This window comes from Lonchura striata, chromosome 2 (assembly GCF_046129695.1).
Source record: "Lonchura striata isolate bLonStr1 chromosome 2, bLonStr1.mat, whole genome shotgun sequence".
In the NCBI taxonomy this organism is placed as follows: Eukaryota; Metazoa; Chordata; class Aves; order Passeriformes; family Estrildidae; genus Lonchura; species Lonchura striata.
In genome coordinates, this window is record NC_134604.1 from 102,196,183 (window position 1) to 102,213,662 (window position 17,480).

Here is a 17,480-nt window from a genome sequence, read left to right on the forward strand (position 1 = left end):
ACCAAAAATAAAGTGAGGTGTCCAAAGATTGTGCTAAGATTACCTTCTGAGTAAATAGGTGAAACCTGGGACTGATTCTGGACAGAGAAGTAAACAATTCTGTCATCATGGACACACATACAATTCTTGTTGCTTAATTTCAGGATGCTAAACCACTGATTAATGAGTTTTGGCTCAGGTGAAAAAGTTACTTCCTATTGCTATACAGTATCTGCCGACTCCTTAAAGATCTGACCCTTGGGGGAACATGCTGCTTTTTTTCTGAACTTCTAAAAGAAAATTCTCACAATCAAAGTGTGACCAAAATCCAAACTCCCCATTACAGAAATGGTCTTAAGAAATATGCTTTCAGGAGCCATATATGATGTCTGGGAGAAAATTGCAGACACCACCTTCCAAATCCCCTGGGCCAAAATCTCCAGGTTTCTGTTTCCTTTTCATCTCTTCTATTCCAAGTCCTTTCCAATCTAATAATTATATCACTTCCTTGGGAACCAGAAAAGAAGGGATAATCAGGAGGAAAGAAGAGATAGCCTACACTGAGCATACCTGGAAGAGAAGTAAGTCCCAGATAGACAGAAGCTCGGGCAAGGTTAAGTACTAAAGAGCAGCACATTTTCACCAGAACTACCAAAAGGAATCATGCTGACCAAGCCCATGGTAATGAAAAATGTCAAGTCACCAGTCTCAAGCCCCAGACTTTGCAAATAAATGGTCAACAGTTTGTTTATTTATTGCAAGAAAAACAGTAGTTTCCTATGATTCTTTTGACAGGTGCCCATACTTGTTTAGTTGACATTCCCCAAAATATATGCTTATCTTAAATTTTACATACAATCATAAAACACTGACAACTCCTTCTGCTAGGTATTGTCAGGTTATCTCTAGGAATAGTGCTACTGATCTTTCTTGTCATTACAATGAGCAAAAGTGAAGTTAACTGTTTAACACTTTATATACACAGAGGGATATAGGAAATGCGAATCAATGTTGAACAGAAAATTTCATTTATGTGAATATATATATATGTATACACACACACATATATATGTATATTTTAATTGTGTATACACCCTCTTCCCTTAAATATATATTTACACTTTTTACATATCTATTTTTGCAATTCTCTCAACATTTCCCTGGTCATATTAATAGATTAAAAATAAATTATTGTTTTAAACAAAATCTGAAGTCATTGGTTATGTTATTCAGGAATTGAAGAATATTTTTTATCAGATTAGCCATTTTACAACTTACAGAAAAGTACACACTTTAATGCTGTACTTAACAACTCTATTATGTATTTCAATGTGGCTAAAACCAAACAGACTAAAATTGAGGCTGCTTTATCAAATCATCCTACATATTATTCTAAGTATTATTCAAGGCTTATTTGGAATTTTCACAAACTGGTATCATAACAGCAGTATCTTGAACATAAACCTATATTCAAAGGCACACAAATCAAAGAAGAAAGTCAACTTGTAAATATAAAATACTAAATATTTGACTGGAAATGCAGTAAGATTATTTTTTATAATTTAAGTTAAAAGAAGTGGTAAAGACCAGGAACAGACTGAACAAAAAGATTTAAAAATCAGAACACAAAAAATGTGATGTTAGTTAAGCCTATTAAAAAGTATATATAAATAATAGATATACCTCCTGCCAACTTACCAAGGTATTTCTCCCTTTCCTCTCTTCTTTCCTTTGCCAGTCTTTGTCTTTCATCAGTTTTTAGAAATCCATCAATAGCTGAAGACAGAGGGAGGGGAAAAAAAAAAAGCCTTAAAAAGCTGTTAAGCAAAACTAAAAAAGGATCCAAAAGAAATGAAAAGAATGCATCAAAAAGAGATCATAACTAGCGCATTTAACCACTCCAATAACAAAACCAATTTTGCTCCTGTATGCGGGCGGGTTAACGAGCTGGATTCAGGTACCTCTTGAGCACAGTCTCCCACCTACTGCTGAACTCCAAGCACGGCTCCTCAGTGGAAGTGCCCGACTCCTCTTCTCAGAGCAAACAAGCATGCTGTTAGTGCTTGTTTCAAAACATGAAACTTCCTTAAGTAAAATGGTAAGGATGCAATTTAACATGCACTTATCTTAGTTAATAAGCTAATTTAAAAATTTTTGGCTAGATAGAAAAAGGTAGCTCAGAAAAGCAGTAAGCAGCTACATGGAGTCCCAGCCTTTATATTTATGGCTGACCACAGCCCCCTCCAGTATCCTTGCTTGCTCAGCACTTCAACAACCAGCAATTACTGCTGGATGAGGCTACAGAAGCATCAGCCCTCCTACCCTTTTTCCCAGGCAGGAAACACTTTGTTTCCTCCTGGAGTTGGTATCTAAAAGTAAGATACTTGTTTGGGACGAGATTGCCTAAGGATGTTTGTACCTGGATCCAGACACCCCAGTTCTTTGCACTGCATGAGCAGTTAAAAAGCCCAATTTAAGGAGGCAGGAAGGCAGAGTGTGACACACCAGGTGCCTTGGGGTCACCTGCCTGCATGCCCTGGAACAAGCATCAAAGGGACCTAAAATGGACCTTATGCAACAGCAGGCATAAGGCCACCAGAGTGCATTGACAGAGCATCCAGGGGATGGTATCCTCTTAAAACAGCTGACAGGGCCTCCAGTGCCCTCCCTTCCCTCTCTTCTCAGGATCTCCTGAGGTCTAGGCAGTGCTGCAATGCAAACAGGCATGGTGTCTCACAGCACAGTTTACATCATTTGCAGTCATTATCTGGGCTCCCTACTGAGTTACTGAATTCTAATTAAGTCCCCTTCCTTTTGCTATGAGAACTGCACTTGCTCATTTTATCAGATAAATATGAATGGAAAAATTACATAGACTGTAACCTCAACTACCTTCCTGAAAAGTCACACTTGCAGGTTCCTTTCCAAAGGCATCCTGTCTGTGGGAGCAAGGGTCTTGCATAGAAAGTACCTTTCTCTAAAATGCACAGTTCTGTAGGAAGGCTGAAAGCCAGCCTCAGTGGCCCCTGGTGACAAAGGCAGGGTCTCAGCTGTCCCCATCACAGTAACAGCTTGCTTTTTCCCCAAGCAGCACCTTTGAAGACCATCTCTAATCCTTCTCGGCACACACAGACTGCTACTACCTGAAGGCAGCCAGGCCCCTGGAAAAAGGTGATTATAGCTCCCAGCTGCTTAATTACAACTAAATTTGTGGGTCAAATACATATTTATTTATTTATTGCCAAAGACTCATCCTACTTCCATTCTAGTCCACTTGTTTGCTCACTTGGCTGACATTTATTTTCAGATTTGAGAAGGAAGAAGGAGACAAGAGGTGGCAGCTCAGTAAAGCAACCATGGCAAAGGTTTGTAACTGATTTGAAGGGGCCTGCAATAGGTAGCCAAGAAGGTGAATCAGCACAGGTATTTTATAGCTCCAATGGAAAGTTTTTCAGTGGTCTTAAAGTTGAACAAACATGAAAACTACAACTCAGGCTAGAAGCAGCAGAGGGACATGAAATTCTAATGGATCAAGAGCCTAACAATGGAAGACTGAGCTTGGGAACAAGGAGGCTGGAGAAAGGGAAAGAAACAAGCAGAGGCACAAATTAAGGTCTTCTGTGGCAAAGGATGTAACTCAGGTGGAGAGGTGGAACCTAAAGTACAGAAACTGGAATGGGGATAAATGGAGGGATGGAGAGGAACAGCAAGACAGTTTGTGTCCATGAACTATGTTCACAAAATCCTGCACTGATTCTCATCACTCTTCTGGCTTACAGCAACTATCTCATAAAACTGCCAGCAAAAATGCATCCCATTATGCCTATAAATAAAATTATAACTAACTCATCTCTACTTTGATTGCTTCACAAACACCTGGTAAAAGTGGATCTAAAAGCCTTGCTCACAACCCCATTGCTATCCAAAGCTGATGCACAATTTTTCAGGCTGGCTTGCTCAAGCATTTGAATATTGCAACCCAATTCAGAAAATACTAAAAGATTATCAAGGCTGTAATGTCACATATTTAAGAAATGAGAAAGCATCCAAATTGCAACAGTCTGTACAATCTTTATTTTGCCTGTTCTTACATATATATTACATTTTTTCCTTTTAGATCCCTTTGCTTATTCATTCAGTGCATAAGAGTTGAACCAAATTCAAAGTTATTAGTGCTTCTTGCTTATTTCTTTCTGAAACTGAAAAGTAGACAAAACTGTACCTGAAGGCTTTTTGGAGACTAGCACTCCACACTTGGCTACATCACAGGTGAAACTACCAATACATTAAACTACTGTTCATGATAGATGTAATACACCGACATGAAAATAAAACAGCCCACCAAAAAAGCAGTGGAGGAAAACTGTATTCTAATACATCCATGCATCAAACACAAGATGGCAAGAGCAGCATTAAAATAGCACAGGCATCCTCAATGCTGGCATTTCTTAACTCAAGAACTTGGCTTTGCAAATCAGCATGCTTGCCAAAAATCAGAAACTTTACTTCAGAACATAAATACAGTTCTGAAGGACAGAATAACCGATCCCTGGGTAAAAGCTTGTACATTGAGATGATTTTCAAAGTCCAAGACGACCGTACTTCATGCATCTTCATATAACATTAAAAATGCAGTGGGCACAGCAGTTACCTGTGGCAAGGTATTTCACTAATGACAAGCATTCCGTTTGGCAAAGCAGACTGCAAGCAGCGAGCTGGCACAGGTAACTATCCCGGGAACAGTGTACGGGATAACAGGGAACTGCCAGCAGAGGGCAGGAGAAGGTCTGAATGAATAACAAAGCCCACGGCAAAGTCGCTCTCACGGAGCTTTGACCTCGGGTTAAATCTGTATACGCTGCTTTATCCTGAGCCTTCCTCATACTTACAGCTAAGCCTCTGATCCCTAACTTAAAGAGGCACGTAACAGCTAACAACATGTTTAAAGAGTCAGGATGTAAATAAATGCAGGCTGGTTGTTCTGCCAACCAGAGTAATGAATACAAAGGGATACTGGAGGAAAATTCCCTAATAAACATTTATTCCCAGACTTGCAGAGGAATAAGGAAATTGCTCAAACAATAACATCAAAGATTTTACTCTCAGGAACTGCACACATACAAATTGCTTCTACTTATTACTCTATTTCCCAGCCCTCCCCCAAAAGTCCTTTGCACATAGTCCCCACTCTCTCAGGCATGCACTTAGGCACTGGGCTAATTCCTTGAGATCGTGCCTCATTTTTTGATTGAGGAGGGCCAGATGTTCATCTGGGACTTCGTTACAATGACCGTTTCTAAAGATAAAGACCATAACATAAAACCAGTTCCAATGTCAGCAGCAGACTTGCAGCAATAATGGAACAGCTGATGCTGCAGGATTCCATCAATACTTCCATGTTATTTGAAAATAAATAGTCACAGAAGTAAAACCCAACACGTTAATCATTGCTTCAACCTTTTTAATGGGCAAGGCAAACCTATTCAGACTGATGAAACAGTGCCAGAACATGTCCACACACACTGCTCTGCTCCTGTTTGTGAAAGCCTCTTGGTGGTTGCTCAAGACAGAGGAAGGCTGTCCTCTCCTGATGAGACATAAGGCAAGCTCTATCTTTTGAAATCCATATTCTGTTTTTGGTGAGAAAACAAGTATCCAAGCAGGACAATTAGTTATCAGAAGCTGAGACTATACTTCAAAAGGACCAACAGGCTGCTTGGGCATCTCCTCTCCTGAAATTCACACCTGAGTAATTGTCAGCAGGTAAGGTCTCTATTCACTTTTCTTTTTTTCCACTTTGTTATTGAACCCACATCCCCATCTTTGTGAATTTGGTTTCACAAAATATTTATACACAGCAGATATTGTATTTATACACAGCAGATATTGAAGCCCTTGTCAGGCATCCTGATAGAAGAACCTTGCTGGCCATCTGAGACCAGCTCTACATAACAGCACTCCACACACTGAGACCTTTGGCCATCCTGCATGACCACATTCAAGACATTTAGACCTTTGTCCATTCTACCTGACATTGTCCAACACTTTTAGACCTTTTCCACAATATGCACTGATGCTGCTGAATTAGTGAAATTTCCCAGTTTGAATGCAGTTCTGCCAGTAGGTGGCCTTGCCTGGGACCAGATGAGCCTGCGACACCACTGCACTTAAACCCACTGTACTGCTGGCAAGCTCTGTTGCTTCAAATAACATAATCTTCATCTATAAAATGGATGTTTTGCTCCCTAAAACCTGATTTGCCTCCCTGGGGATTGTGGGACTGTTCTTTGAGACAATAATGAACAGACATTTTCCACCTTTCATTGTTTCCCTCTGGGTATTTCTGAATGAAGAAATGTTCATGTTTTTACCTATTAGCTATACTTTGAGGGGGAAAATAGTTACAAAGCTGCATGTGACTGTACCTGGATGGCACTTTCTATTGGCAAAAGGCACTTTTCCTAAATTTTAATTAATTTTAATTAGCTGAAAGACTTTCAGGTAGAGGCAACATGCAAACACCACAAGAGCTTTGCAGGTAGGTTCAGTAAGATTTAGTGGATTGTTGTCCCTTTTTGATAATTATCTTATTCTATATTTTCTTTAATTAAAAAAGCTCTCTATTTTCTATTGCATTTGAAAATCTTAATACAAAGAATCAGAATTTCCCCAGTTTCAGATACTTAATTTTATTTTTATATTTGTCAGGCTGGATTTCAAATATAACCAGAAATTAAAAAGGAGCATTTTCCATTATATCTAATTAAAATACCAGGATGGCTATTTGTTGTTATAAAGATGTTAAGTGGATTAAGTCATTAAAGGCAAACAGTTGCCAAACACAGTGACATTTCAGAACCCCAGGCTAATTGTCTGAGATGTTGCCTGGCAGATAGAACAGAGAAGCTGTTGGGGACTGCATGCTCTGTTTAAACAAATAGGACACCTGCCTTATGCTCCTGCTCCACACCTTGGATTTTCAAATTATCCATTTGAATCAAGAACTTCAGCTGTAAAACATACTTCCATAAAGACTGCAGAAAAATGTATCCTACTGGTATGTTTATTCAAGTTTAAGATGAAATTGCTCCGCAATACTGGCCAAATAACCTTGAAATTATACATAGAGTATATATAGGTCATTTTGTGATCACATATATTGACATAAATATCTGAATTACTACATGGGAAGAAAAAAAAAGCCAAAATATAAATAGCAGATCATCTCAGTTTTGCATGAGCCCACAGACACCTAATCAGCTACATGGGATTGTGTACAACTGTGTGTGCAGCCCTAACATGCCCCAAGGAGACTCCAGTATCAGGCAGACACAGCAGATGCACCTCAAGAGCGCTCAGAGAATGTTAAGATACATTAGTAGAATGTTTTTACTTATGAAAATACTAGATAATTAATCTAGTGTTATTATTTATTTAGTTTACTGAACAGGTCCCTGCTAGACAGCCCCCCACCGAGTCCATACCAAGCAGTGGCACTGTGTCCACGTTTCCTACACTGATGTTCTTTCTATTCATGTGCCTCTATTCATTCTCAGGCAGAAAGGAGTACAGAGGCTTAATCAGTGCTTGACAGTGTCTTTCTCAAAGATCTAACACACATGAACATTTACAGCTGTATTTTTCAAACACTCCTAGACCCCATCTGGCATCTATAGGTAGGATCTTCCCTTCTACAGCCTGTCCAACAACTTTCTAGAAGGAAACACTGTGCATTCTGGAAAGGATAAAAATAAACAAACCTGACCAAACAACAACAACAACAAAAAACCTCACCACAAATACTCTTTCTAATTCACAATTAACATTTTGAAACTTCTAGGGTTTGCCAAGGTGGCACTAGCTGGAAATTTTATACTAAAAATAAAAGCAAAACCTATGAACCCCTAAGCTATAGACATTTTGAATATAAAACTTTTTCCCATGGTTGAAATAATTTTCTTCTTTCATTCACTTACTGCCTATCTCCTCAATTAGCAATAGTTCCAACTCGTATTTGCAATTTATGCCTTGATAAACCTGCACAGACTAGTTTCACTGACTTCAGTAGAATGACTGTGTTAAAATAGAAGATATGGAAATACCTTGTTAGGATCAGGAAGCCCAAGCTTGGCCCACCCAAGTCTGCAAAAAAAGTCCTATCACTCATGTACTATCATACTGAAAGGAAAATTTATATTTTGGAAAGAGAGTAGCTATAAATAGTGTAGACACAGCTTGCCTGGTTCACTGTACTTTGACTTTTGCAAGAAAAAGCCTCAGTGTAAGACAATAAACCTCAAGTCACAGTGATTTTGCCCAAATTATCTAAGGGAAACTTTATAGGATCAGATAAATTTGTTTCTCCATCACAGTAAATTCAATCCAAACAGTTTCATTTTAGGAATATATACGTCAAAATGAAAGCAATTCCATTTACTGGTAACAATATGAACAAGAAAAAGAGCTTTGGCTCTATAGTGCATAGGTGTAGTCAGCAGCACTCTGTCCAATGTGTATTCTACACTGATGTTTTATTTATGTGCTTCTATAATCTCTCAGGCAGAAAGGAGTCCAGAGGCTTACCCAGTGCTTGACAGTGTCCTTCTCTCAGATTTAACACACATGAGTATTTAGAGCTGTATTTATGTAAATAGTGTAGTCTAGTAGAATTCAATTTCTAATTAAAAGTGTTTCTGGAGTGAAAATACACATCTATGTATCCACATCTGCTGATGTTATATATTGATTATTAGGTATTAGATAACCAAAGCTTAGTGAAACACTAGCATCTCACTGAGAAATTCGGATATTTTTAGCATGAGCAGACCAGATGGGAACTGTAAGTACCCATTTCTCCCACCTCCACTACCTTGTAATCCCCAAATGCACATTAAACCCCACTTCCTGTTCAAGTTAACTGGCTTTGCTGGTGTGTGGCACTGAATAGTGATCTTATGCTTTGGTGGTTTTTCAAATGTCACCGCTGTGCTGCACTCTCCAGTGAGAGCTGAAGTGCACAAAGACAGCAGAAGTGAAGAGAGCCCCGAGCTGCTCCCCTGTGCCAGGCAGGAAGAGCTTCAGCAGAAGCCTTGGGCAGCCCTCGGGCGGGCGAGGAGCTGCCCTGCACTGAGGGGCACCACAGCTCATTCTCCTGCTGAACCCCCCATCCAACCTTCACAGCTGCAGGAGCCAGTCCTTGCAAATATTGTCTGCAGAACACAGAGTTTCCAGACTGAGCACCCAGGTAACCTGGAGCACACTGGGCTGAGCTCCTGTCTTCATGCCCAGGCTCTTTGGCCAAGCAAGCCCAGTCACCTTCCCCTCTGCAGTGGGTGGCTGTCCTGCCTCCGCCCACAGGCCAGACACCCCCACATCAGCATCCAGCATTAAAATTTTACTTCACAGAGAAGAGGGAAGCTGGAATGATTTTCCCACTGTGGCAGTTACCTGGAACGTGTCACGCTGCCCAGCTCAAGGCACTGAATGATGTGCAATGCTGAAGGCCATTCTTGTGCTGCCAGAGCTCCTTCTCACAGCACCAGTCCATAGCAGCTGCAAATCTCTAATTTCAGCTTATTCAAGGGCCATAGGACAGCATTTTGGAGGAAGCTCCAGCAGTCTCTGTACATCCTACCTTCTGCTGTGGCCTTTTTGCAGGCCATGGATCTCTGCAGCAAAGTGACTGCCTGTAGATGAGGCAGCCAATAAAGATTTTCTTTAAATCCTATAATCAAACTGGTAATTAATCTCTATGTCTAGGTACCAAAACAAAAGCATGACAAAAATTTACAGCTTATTTCTAAACCTATTTCAGCCAGAAAGTTTTGTTTTGGAGCTTGAAGTGAAAATGACAAGGATTTGTCAGTATGTTCCCACAAAATGTCCTTAAAAAAATTTAAGACAATCACAGAAGAAATGATAACATAAAGCAAAGCAAAATATCTACAAATAAAAGGCTCACACATGGATGACAGAGGCTTGGTGGATGACCACTTAAGAGTTGGCAATTTGTACGGTGCAACATAGACCATCAACTCATGCAGTGGCACATGTATGTACAGGATGGTTCTGCAGAGTCCTTTTACTAGTTCTGTTTTAATTTCAAGTCTTATTTAATAGAAACTGCAAAAGAGACACTGGTGCTTTGGAATTTGCTCTGAGTGGCAGCAAAGATACAGTTAAGAGAACCAAGAAAACACATGTGGCTCCTAACAATGCTTATGGAGGTGTGAAATGTTGTCAGCATGTCCTTTATTACTACATGTCGAAATTCTTTTTCCCTAGATAGTAATATAAAGTTTTTAACATTACCTTCATCTACCACTATGCTCTGTCCTCCATGAGTGAAGATTTGGAGAAAGCTTCAGGATGCTTCTGTTCTGCTCTTTGTGGTCAGCAAAGGAAATATAAAGTATTTAATGAAAGAATAATCCATTTGCAATTTTCCATTTATATATATATATCTCCCTATCAAAAGAAAGTGTTGATGACTTACTAACATGACATGCAGTTATCAAGGACTGACCTAAATAACCTTCACTTTGCTCTACCCACACCTCATGCATTGCTGAAACAATGTATTATTCGAAATAGAAGCAGCTACTAGTATTAGAAGTAGAAAGTACATTTTCCATTTGATTTGGCAAAAAGCTTCCAAAATAAAAAGAAGCAAAGCGGATTAATCCACAGCACACATGATCAAGTGAACTTCATCCTCTGTGTACTTGGCTATGTTCAGAAGCAATAGTTAAAATGTTGCTTTTGCTGTGCTTCACACTAATTATACTTCCAAGTCATTTATTTCAGGGAGAACACCCACTGACTATCAAAATCAAAACAATTTATTCTAGGAACATGCACAGTAAATCCTCACAGGGAGCAAAAGTTTTAACAATTACATGTTTGCTTCATAGTTCTTTTTTTGCATTTTAGTAGATGAACTATACCAACATAGTTGATATTTATAATGTTATGTATGAACATACAGTTTTAGCTATGTTTATGGTCAACACCAATTCATCAAAGTGTATTCCACACAGCTCCTGGTTTTGCATCCCCCAGTCTTGGCCCCTACACATAATTCTTAATAAAGCACATAATTTAGTGGTGGGATCCAAATACCCTTTTAAATCCAGAACATTTCCCTCTGGCATTTATGTAGTCTCATCTGTGAATCTAATCATTCTAGGTCTTCCATCAAGAGCTAACATGTCCTCATTGGGACTTTTGCTTACATTTCTACCTGTGCTTTAGCTGTGAGCTTCTGACACTCCAAGAATCCAAATCACAAAGCTTTCAGTGCACCCAAGTCCATCTGCAAGATACTGCTGAGACCTGACCACTGGCAACCTCTCTGTCCCAGAGAACAAAAATATTACATTTACATACATCCTTTTGTACAAAATGTAGGCATCTCTGTACAATTGTTTATGATGACTGTTCTTGGTCCAACAATTTAATATTGGCAATGTGCATAGGAAGTGTTAATTGCCTCTGTTAGACAAGCCCCCTGAAGGGCAGGGCTCCAAAAGCAAGAACCTCATTCAACTCTTACCCCTGAACTATATTAAAGGGCCTGAATTGCTTGGAGCTTCTAGAAGCCTAGGAAATATGCCAAAGTAGAGACTGCCTTAACTGACCCAGGCAAGCTCATTTATGCATGCAGCCTGTTGAAGGAGTCCAGGGCAGTGAGAGAACAGTCACAACTGAAACATGCTGGGACCCACTCCTTGCCTAAGTCCTGCTCCATTCTGACAATGTTTGCATTTTATGGAAACAGAAGACCTTAGATCTTTTAGGTCAGTACTTGGAAGATTATTTTTCAAGGGCAAGAGACAGCATGGACATGGACAGATACACAAATAAGGCTGAACATTTCTGCGTCCCTTTAAAGAGTTACGTGTATCAATGTTCTTAAGTGGAAATTATTTGGAGATTCAATACCTTAACAAATGTAAAAAATATTAAGTCTGTCTTTTTAGCACCACAAAACATACATCCTTGTTTAATCTCTAATTTCTCAGAGGATTATCCGAGTTCCAGCTATAAATTATATTAGTTGTTTATGAAAACTCAGAATACAAATCACATTATTCATGGAGCTCTTAACCTACAGAATAATAAAGATAATTTACCAGACTGAAACTTTCCACTCAAGAGAGGTGAGTGGATTATGCATCCACTGATTTTTCAAATCTCAAAAAAAAAAAAGGTTGAGGCTTTTTCCGGGTAAGAAATTGGAGCATTTACAAAGACTTACAAAAATCTATAACATTAAAGGATAAATAAGAATATAAAGTGACTAAACTGTATGCTTAAATTACATGCTAAGATGAAAACGTATGCTGAAGACAAACCTGACAGCACATTTAAGCCAACACAGAGGCCAATTAAAACAGTGGGTCACTAAGCTCTGCAGTAAGGAGCACTTAGCACAGAGATCAGATCCTGTATTCAGTGTTTTCTCTCAAAGTTCATCTAAACTTTCGCAGTGATGTGGCAACACTATGCAGGAAGAAGGGAAATCCACTTGGTGTTTCTTACCTTCTTTTGTGACCTTCGAGGCCCACAGAGGAAGAAGCCAAGAGACAGAGCTAATATTTTAATAATCCTGTCAACAACGTGCAGCTTTCACTGCTGGGACAAGTGTGCCTCTGCCCTCGCTCAGGAGAACTCCTGTGCAGGAGCAGGAACTGCGGGCACCAGGGGAGACCCATGGAGACTCAGCTGGTGTTCCCGTGGCACGAGCATTTTAGAGCCTTTAGACACAAATAGGCCCTTGCACATACATGTGCACTCTAGAAGCACAGTGTTTTCTTTTCACTGCTACTAGAATTCATTTCAAAGACCAGACACACTAGTCCAGCACATATTTTTTAAAGAAAATATAGGTACTTGTAGAACAACATTTCTTGGAGTATTTCTGTTGATGCTTCAGCCATCTGGAGAAGACTGACTTGATTCAGGACAAAGTCCAAAGCTGGCATGTAAGTGCTAGAGTCAGTAATTCAACATCAGTGTCCAGATGCTTTCTGGGCACAAAACTAGCAGAATGTGACTTCAAAAATTTAAGAAAAAAAAATATAGCTTATATTTGTCCAAAATGACAGATGTCTATTAAGAAGCTCATATGGGTCTTCCACCAAAGCATAAGAAAAGCTATTTGGTTCAAAAGCAAATTTTTTTTAAATCACTTTATTCCTTCTGCCTCTGTATAGTCTTGCACATGATTTTGTAGCACTTTGCAAAGCACATTTCTGTTCTCATTCATAAATAAGGGCAGAGCTGGAAATCTTGGCCCACAGATTTTTATTTTCCTGGTAATTTAAAGTCTTCAAACAAGTGACTTCAAAATGCCTCTACAGGACTGAAAAGCCTCATTTCTTACAGGGCTGTGCCTTGACACCAGATTCTCTACTGAAGTGTTCTCAGAGGTCAGGGTCAATCACAATTCTCTCATGAAAGTGGTGAATATTAGGCCATGTAATACGGGGGTGAGCTTTTACTGTGTTCTGTGGCATCACCTGATTTTATCATCTTTGTGGGAACATAGCATCCTTTAAACTATCATTTATGACAAATTTGGTTGAAGTTGACTGATGGCTTCAACAGCTAATTATTGGTGAGAAGAAGGATGGATAGACAAATAGATGTGATCCTCTACATTTAATCTCTTTTTCAAGAAATACAGACAACGGTTCTTGAAATTGTAGCAAGACTCTTAAAATCTGCATCAAAATCCTTATTAATTTGCATGCCTCTAGAAATTACACAATGCCCTATATCAATAAAGGCTTTCTATTTTCAAGGCCCCAGCTACTCACAACATGATGGCCTTGAGTAAAAAGAAAACCTTCAAGAACTCTAAATAATCTATTAAAACTCATGGAAGTTTCTACAAAGAACAAATACAGAAATCTCCATATTATATTTTTTGATAATCTAATAGTTCAGAGAAGAATCTCTAGCTTCTCCTGCACATTTTCTGAATAACTCACCTAGAATAAAGCTAATAATAAAAATGATAGCACACAGATTAGCCAAAAAACATATTTAAACACACAGATTAAATATTTCATGTAAAAGACATTGATGTTATACTATACTGATATTCATCTAATTAACTGCCTGACATTTAAACTGACAGGCTTAAAGAAAGGCAGAGACAACATACAAGATGTGAAATGTAAAAGAAGCTTAATCCAGTGTCACAATGTTAAACTGCCAAGATAAACTGACCAACAATAATGGAAGAATAATTTTCAGTGGTAACATCTTTTGGGTTATTTATAAAAAGCAAAATGAGAAACTGAGTGCTTGCAGTTTATCAAAACATTACTGTTTGGCTAAAAAAGCTGAGGCTGACAGATGAATTTGAAAAAAATATTTGCAGGAAACTTACTGAGCTCTAAAAGGAAACAAAGATAATAATTTGCACAAGTGAATAGCAGCATAAATGTATTAAGGTTGATGATGGTGAATTTCCACTCAACCTTCTCCTGTGTGAGATTCCACACTGAATCCACCAAATCTAATCACACAGCCTGACTCTTTTTTTGGCACACAGATTTATTTAATGCTATGACATAGTCTAGTAACACATGGTGTGGATGAATTTGTGGGGATAAAAAGCAAGTTCTTCAGTAGAGATAAATGCATGATGAATGAGAGGAATTGAAGGTTACATAAACTTGGCAGACAATACTTTGTTCTAATTCATTTTGAAAACACTTGAATAATGATTTAGCAATTAAATTATCTACTTGTAATGCAACGTAATTATACATTTTGGAAGACAGAGTCTAGTTGGCTTAATTAGTTCTAATGTGTTTAGACTTTGTAAGTCTACAATTAGCTTATATATGGATTAGCTGGTACTTTCTATTTAAAATTTACTTTTTAATTTTCTCTTATTCTTTGTTTACTACCTCTCCCCCTTTTCTGATGTGTTGCAGTTGTGGTTTTAATAAAATAATTACTGGCAGAAAATTTAACCTGACTAATTCTGCAAATAAAACAAACAGCTTTATTTGGCACCAAAATGTAGCAATTTACAGTCAAAAGCTTAAAACTTCACATCACAAAATAGTAAAATAATCCTGGTTTCATTATTTTAACAACCTGTCTCATCACCTTTCCTTGCCCAAATACCAACACTAAATCCCAAACTATGTTCTTTCCTATCTGTTTATTTTTCTTTTCATGTCACAAAACCAGTAAGTTCTAGTTTTATATAGTACTACAGGACATTTGCACCATTAAATCTTGCAGGTTCAGTAAGTCAGTGTCTGAGTATCTATTTAAAACTTACTCCTTATCTTTGCCCTTACCATCTCACTGCAGTTTCCAGTGAGACTGTACATCTCTTGGGCTGCCAGAGCTGACATTACAGCTACAGAGTAGGGACATATACAAAACTTTCCACATACCAAGAATATAATTAATTATTTAAAACTATTCCTATTCTGGATCCTACAAAACTGAAGAAGTTTTTATTTAAAAAATACCTTCTCAGTTATACCTCAGGGATAAACCAGTGCAAATCTGCAACGCAATTACGCACATACCATACAATTATCAACAGACTAAATTTTTTCTCTTCCAGCAATCTACCAGGTTTATTCCAGTTAGACTGTCTTTTCATCACTTTTTTTGCTGTTTGCAATATAGTTATTTAGGATTTACTACATATAAACATGTCCTATTACTATGTTCTACCTCAAAAATAAATGGGCCGTAGCAGGTAAGTTTCATATGATTGACTGAAATAATTTCCCATGAATTATGCAATCTAGACTATTACAAGTGATAAATAGTTGCTAAAGGTATTAAAACTACTTGGAAATCCCTCAATTACAATTTTGTACTGTTTACAAATGTCCTGGGTTGTAAGATAAGCTTGTATTCCATTTGCCATCTGTCGAAGGCGAACCGGTTGGACAGGTTTTTTGTTATCTCTCTCAGAGACAATGGTTTGTGTATACACCTTCGACTGATTCAATGAAGGGGGTCCCACCCAGAGGGGAGAAGCAGCTCTCTCCCTCTTCTTCGTGGGACTCCGAGAGAAGCAGCTCTCTCTCTCTCTCTCTCTGCGCGGGATTCCCGGGGAAAGCAGCTCTCTCTCTCTCTCTTCGCGGGACTCCCAGAAAAGCAGCTCTCTCTCGCTCTCTCTTCGGCGGCACTCGCAGCGAAGCAGCCGGCGCGCAGAGGCGACGGCAGCGGAGCTCAGAGGCAACCCCGGCGCAGAGGAAGACCGGCCCCACTGCCACCAGATCTTCAGAGGGAAACTATACCCTTCTAGAGATCACCACTGCAGCTACAATTCACCAGCCACTGCAAGAGAAGCAAATTGTCCCAGTAGAACTGATACTGGCACCCCGCAGGTTCTGGACCTTTTTTTTTTCCTTTCACTGGTTTTGTTTGTACCGATTGCATTTGCCTTTTTAAATTGTTGTCTAGTTTTCTCCTAGTAAAGAATTGTTACTCCCACTCCCATATCTTTGCCTGAGAGCCTTTTAATTTAAAGATCCTCATAATTCAGAGGGAGGGGGGTTTGCCGTTCTCCATTGCACAGGAGGCTTTGCCCTCTTTCACAGACTCCTGTCTTGTCGAACCAAGACAGAATTTGGCGCATCAACGTGAGGCCCGAGGGCATTGAGAGGGAAAAAGGATTAACAGTTCTTAAGTAATTTGGTTTTGTTGTGTGTAAAAACATCTTCAGCATCACCATGTGGTCTAGTTTACCTTGGTTTGGGTGGCATGTGATCGTAGCTATACTTTTCCCATTTGCAGACCCTTATCTAAAAATGGGTCCTATAACTAAGGCTACGGTGTCTGTTATCAAGTTTGGCTTCTGGGTTAATTGGGTGAGGAATTCATGGATCTTTAATTTCCTCTGGAAGGCAGGTACATGGATTCATAGCTATCACACGTTAACTGTATGTTTTTGGGGTTACTTTAATAACGGTACCTACTGCGAGGAAATAGCACCTGGGCAAACTTTCTCTCAACCTTTTAACCATCTTTTTGGGTCTGCTCCACCAGTTCTCAAAGGGTTAAGATCCTTTATAAGTGCTAATGATACCATACAATGGGTGGTGTTGCTGATAGTCCTGTTATATTTAGCATTCAGAGATAAGGGAAGATTAACCTGGATAACTACCCTCACACCTACACCACAGACTCGAGATGCTGCTGCTCCAGAGCCTGACCCTGCCCCACAGCCCACCTCAGAAATGAACCGCCCAGATTGGGTGAGGGTTCTGGTTAAGGAAATACGAGAGATGCTGAAGGAGTGCATTTCCCCAGCTGGTGAGAAACCGGCCCTTTGCCTTGAGGAGGGACAGTCTAATAGTACAGCTGTGGAACCCACAGATGTTACAACTGTCCAGGTTCCAGCTGAACCACAAGGGCAGTCACGGTCAGCAGCAGTGGCCCCGGTAGAAACAAGGAAGTCTAAGGTGAAAGCAGAGCACCCTGCAGATAGGGACAGGAATGGAGGA

General features: G+C 39.3%; 1 protein-coding gene across 2 annotated transcripts in view; it reads right to left on the bottom strand.

Annotated features, from left to right (window-relative positions):
- The window catches only part of MAP7D2 (MAP7 domain containing 2), an 87,820-nt gene that overhangs the window by 34,685 nt on the left and 35,655 nt on the right, over positions 1-17,480 (bottom strand). For both annotated transcript variants that reach the window (XM_077781637.1, XM_077781636.1), the window contains exon 2: positions 1,678-1,755. In XM_077781637.1, coding sequence (XP_077637763.1) covers positions 1,678-1,755 — 78 coding nt within the window. The remainder of the gene's footprint in view (positions 1-1,677; positions 1,756-17,480) is intronic.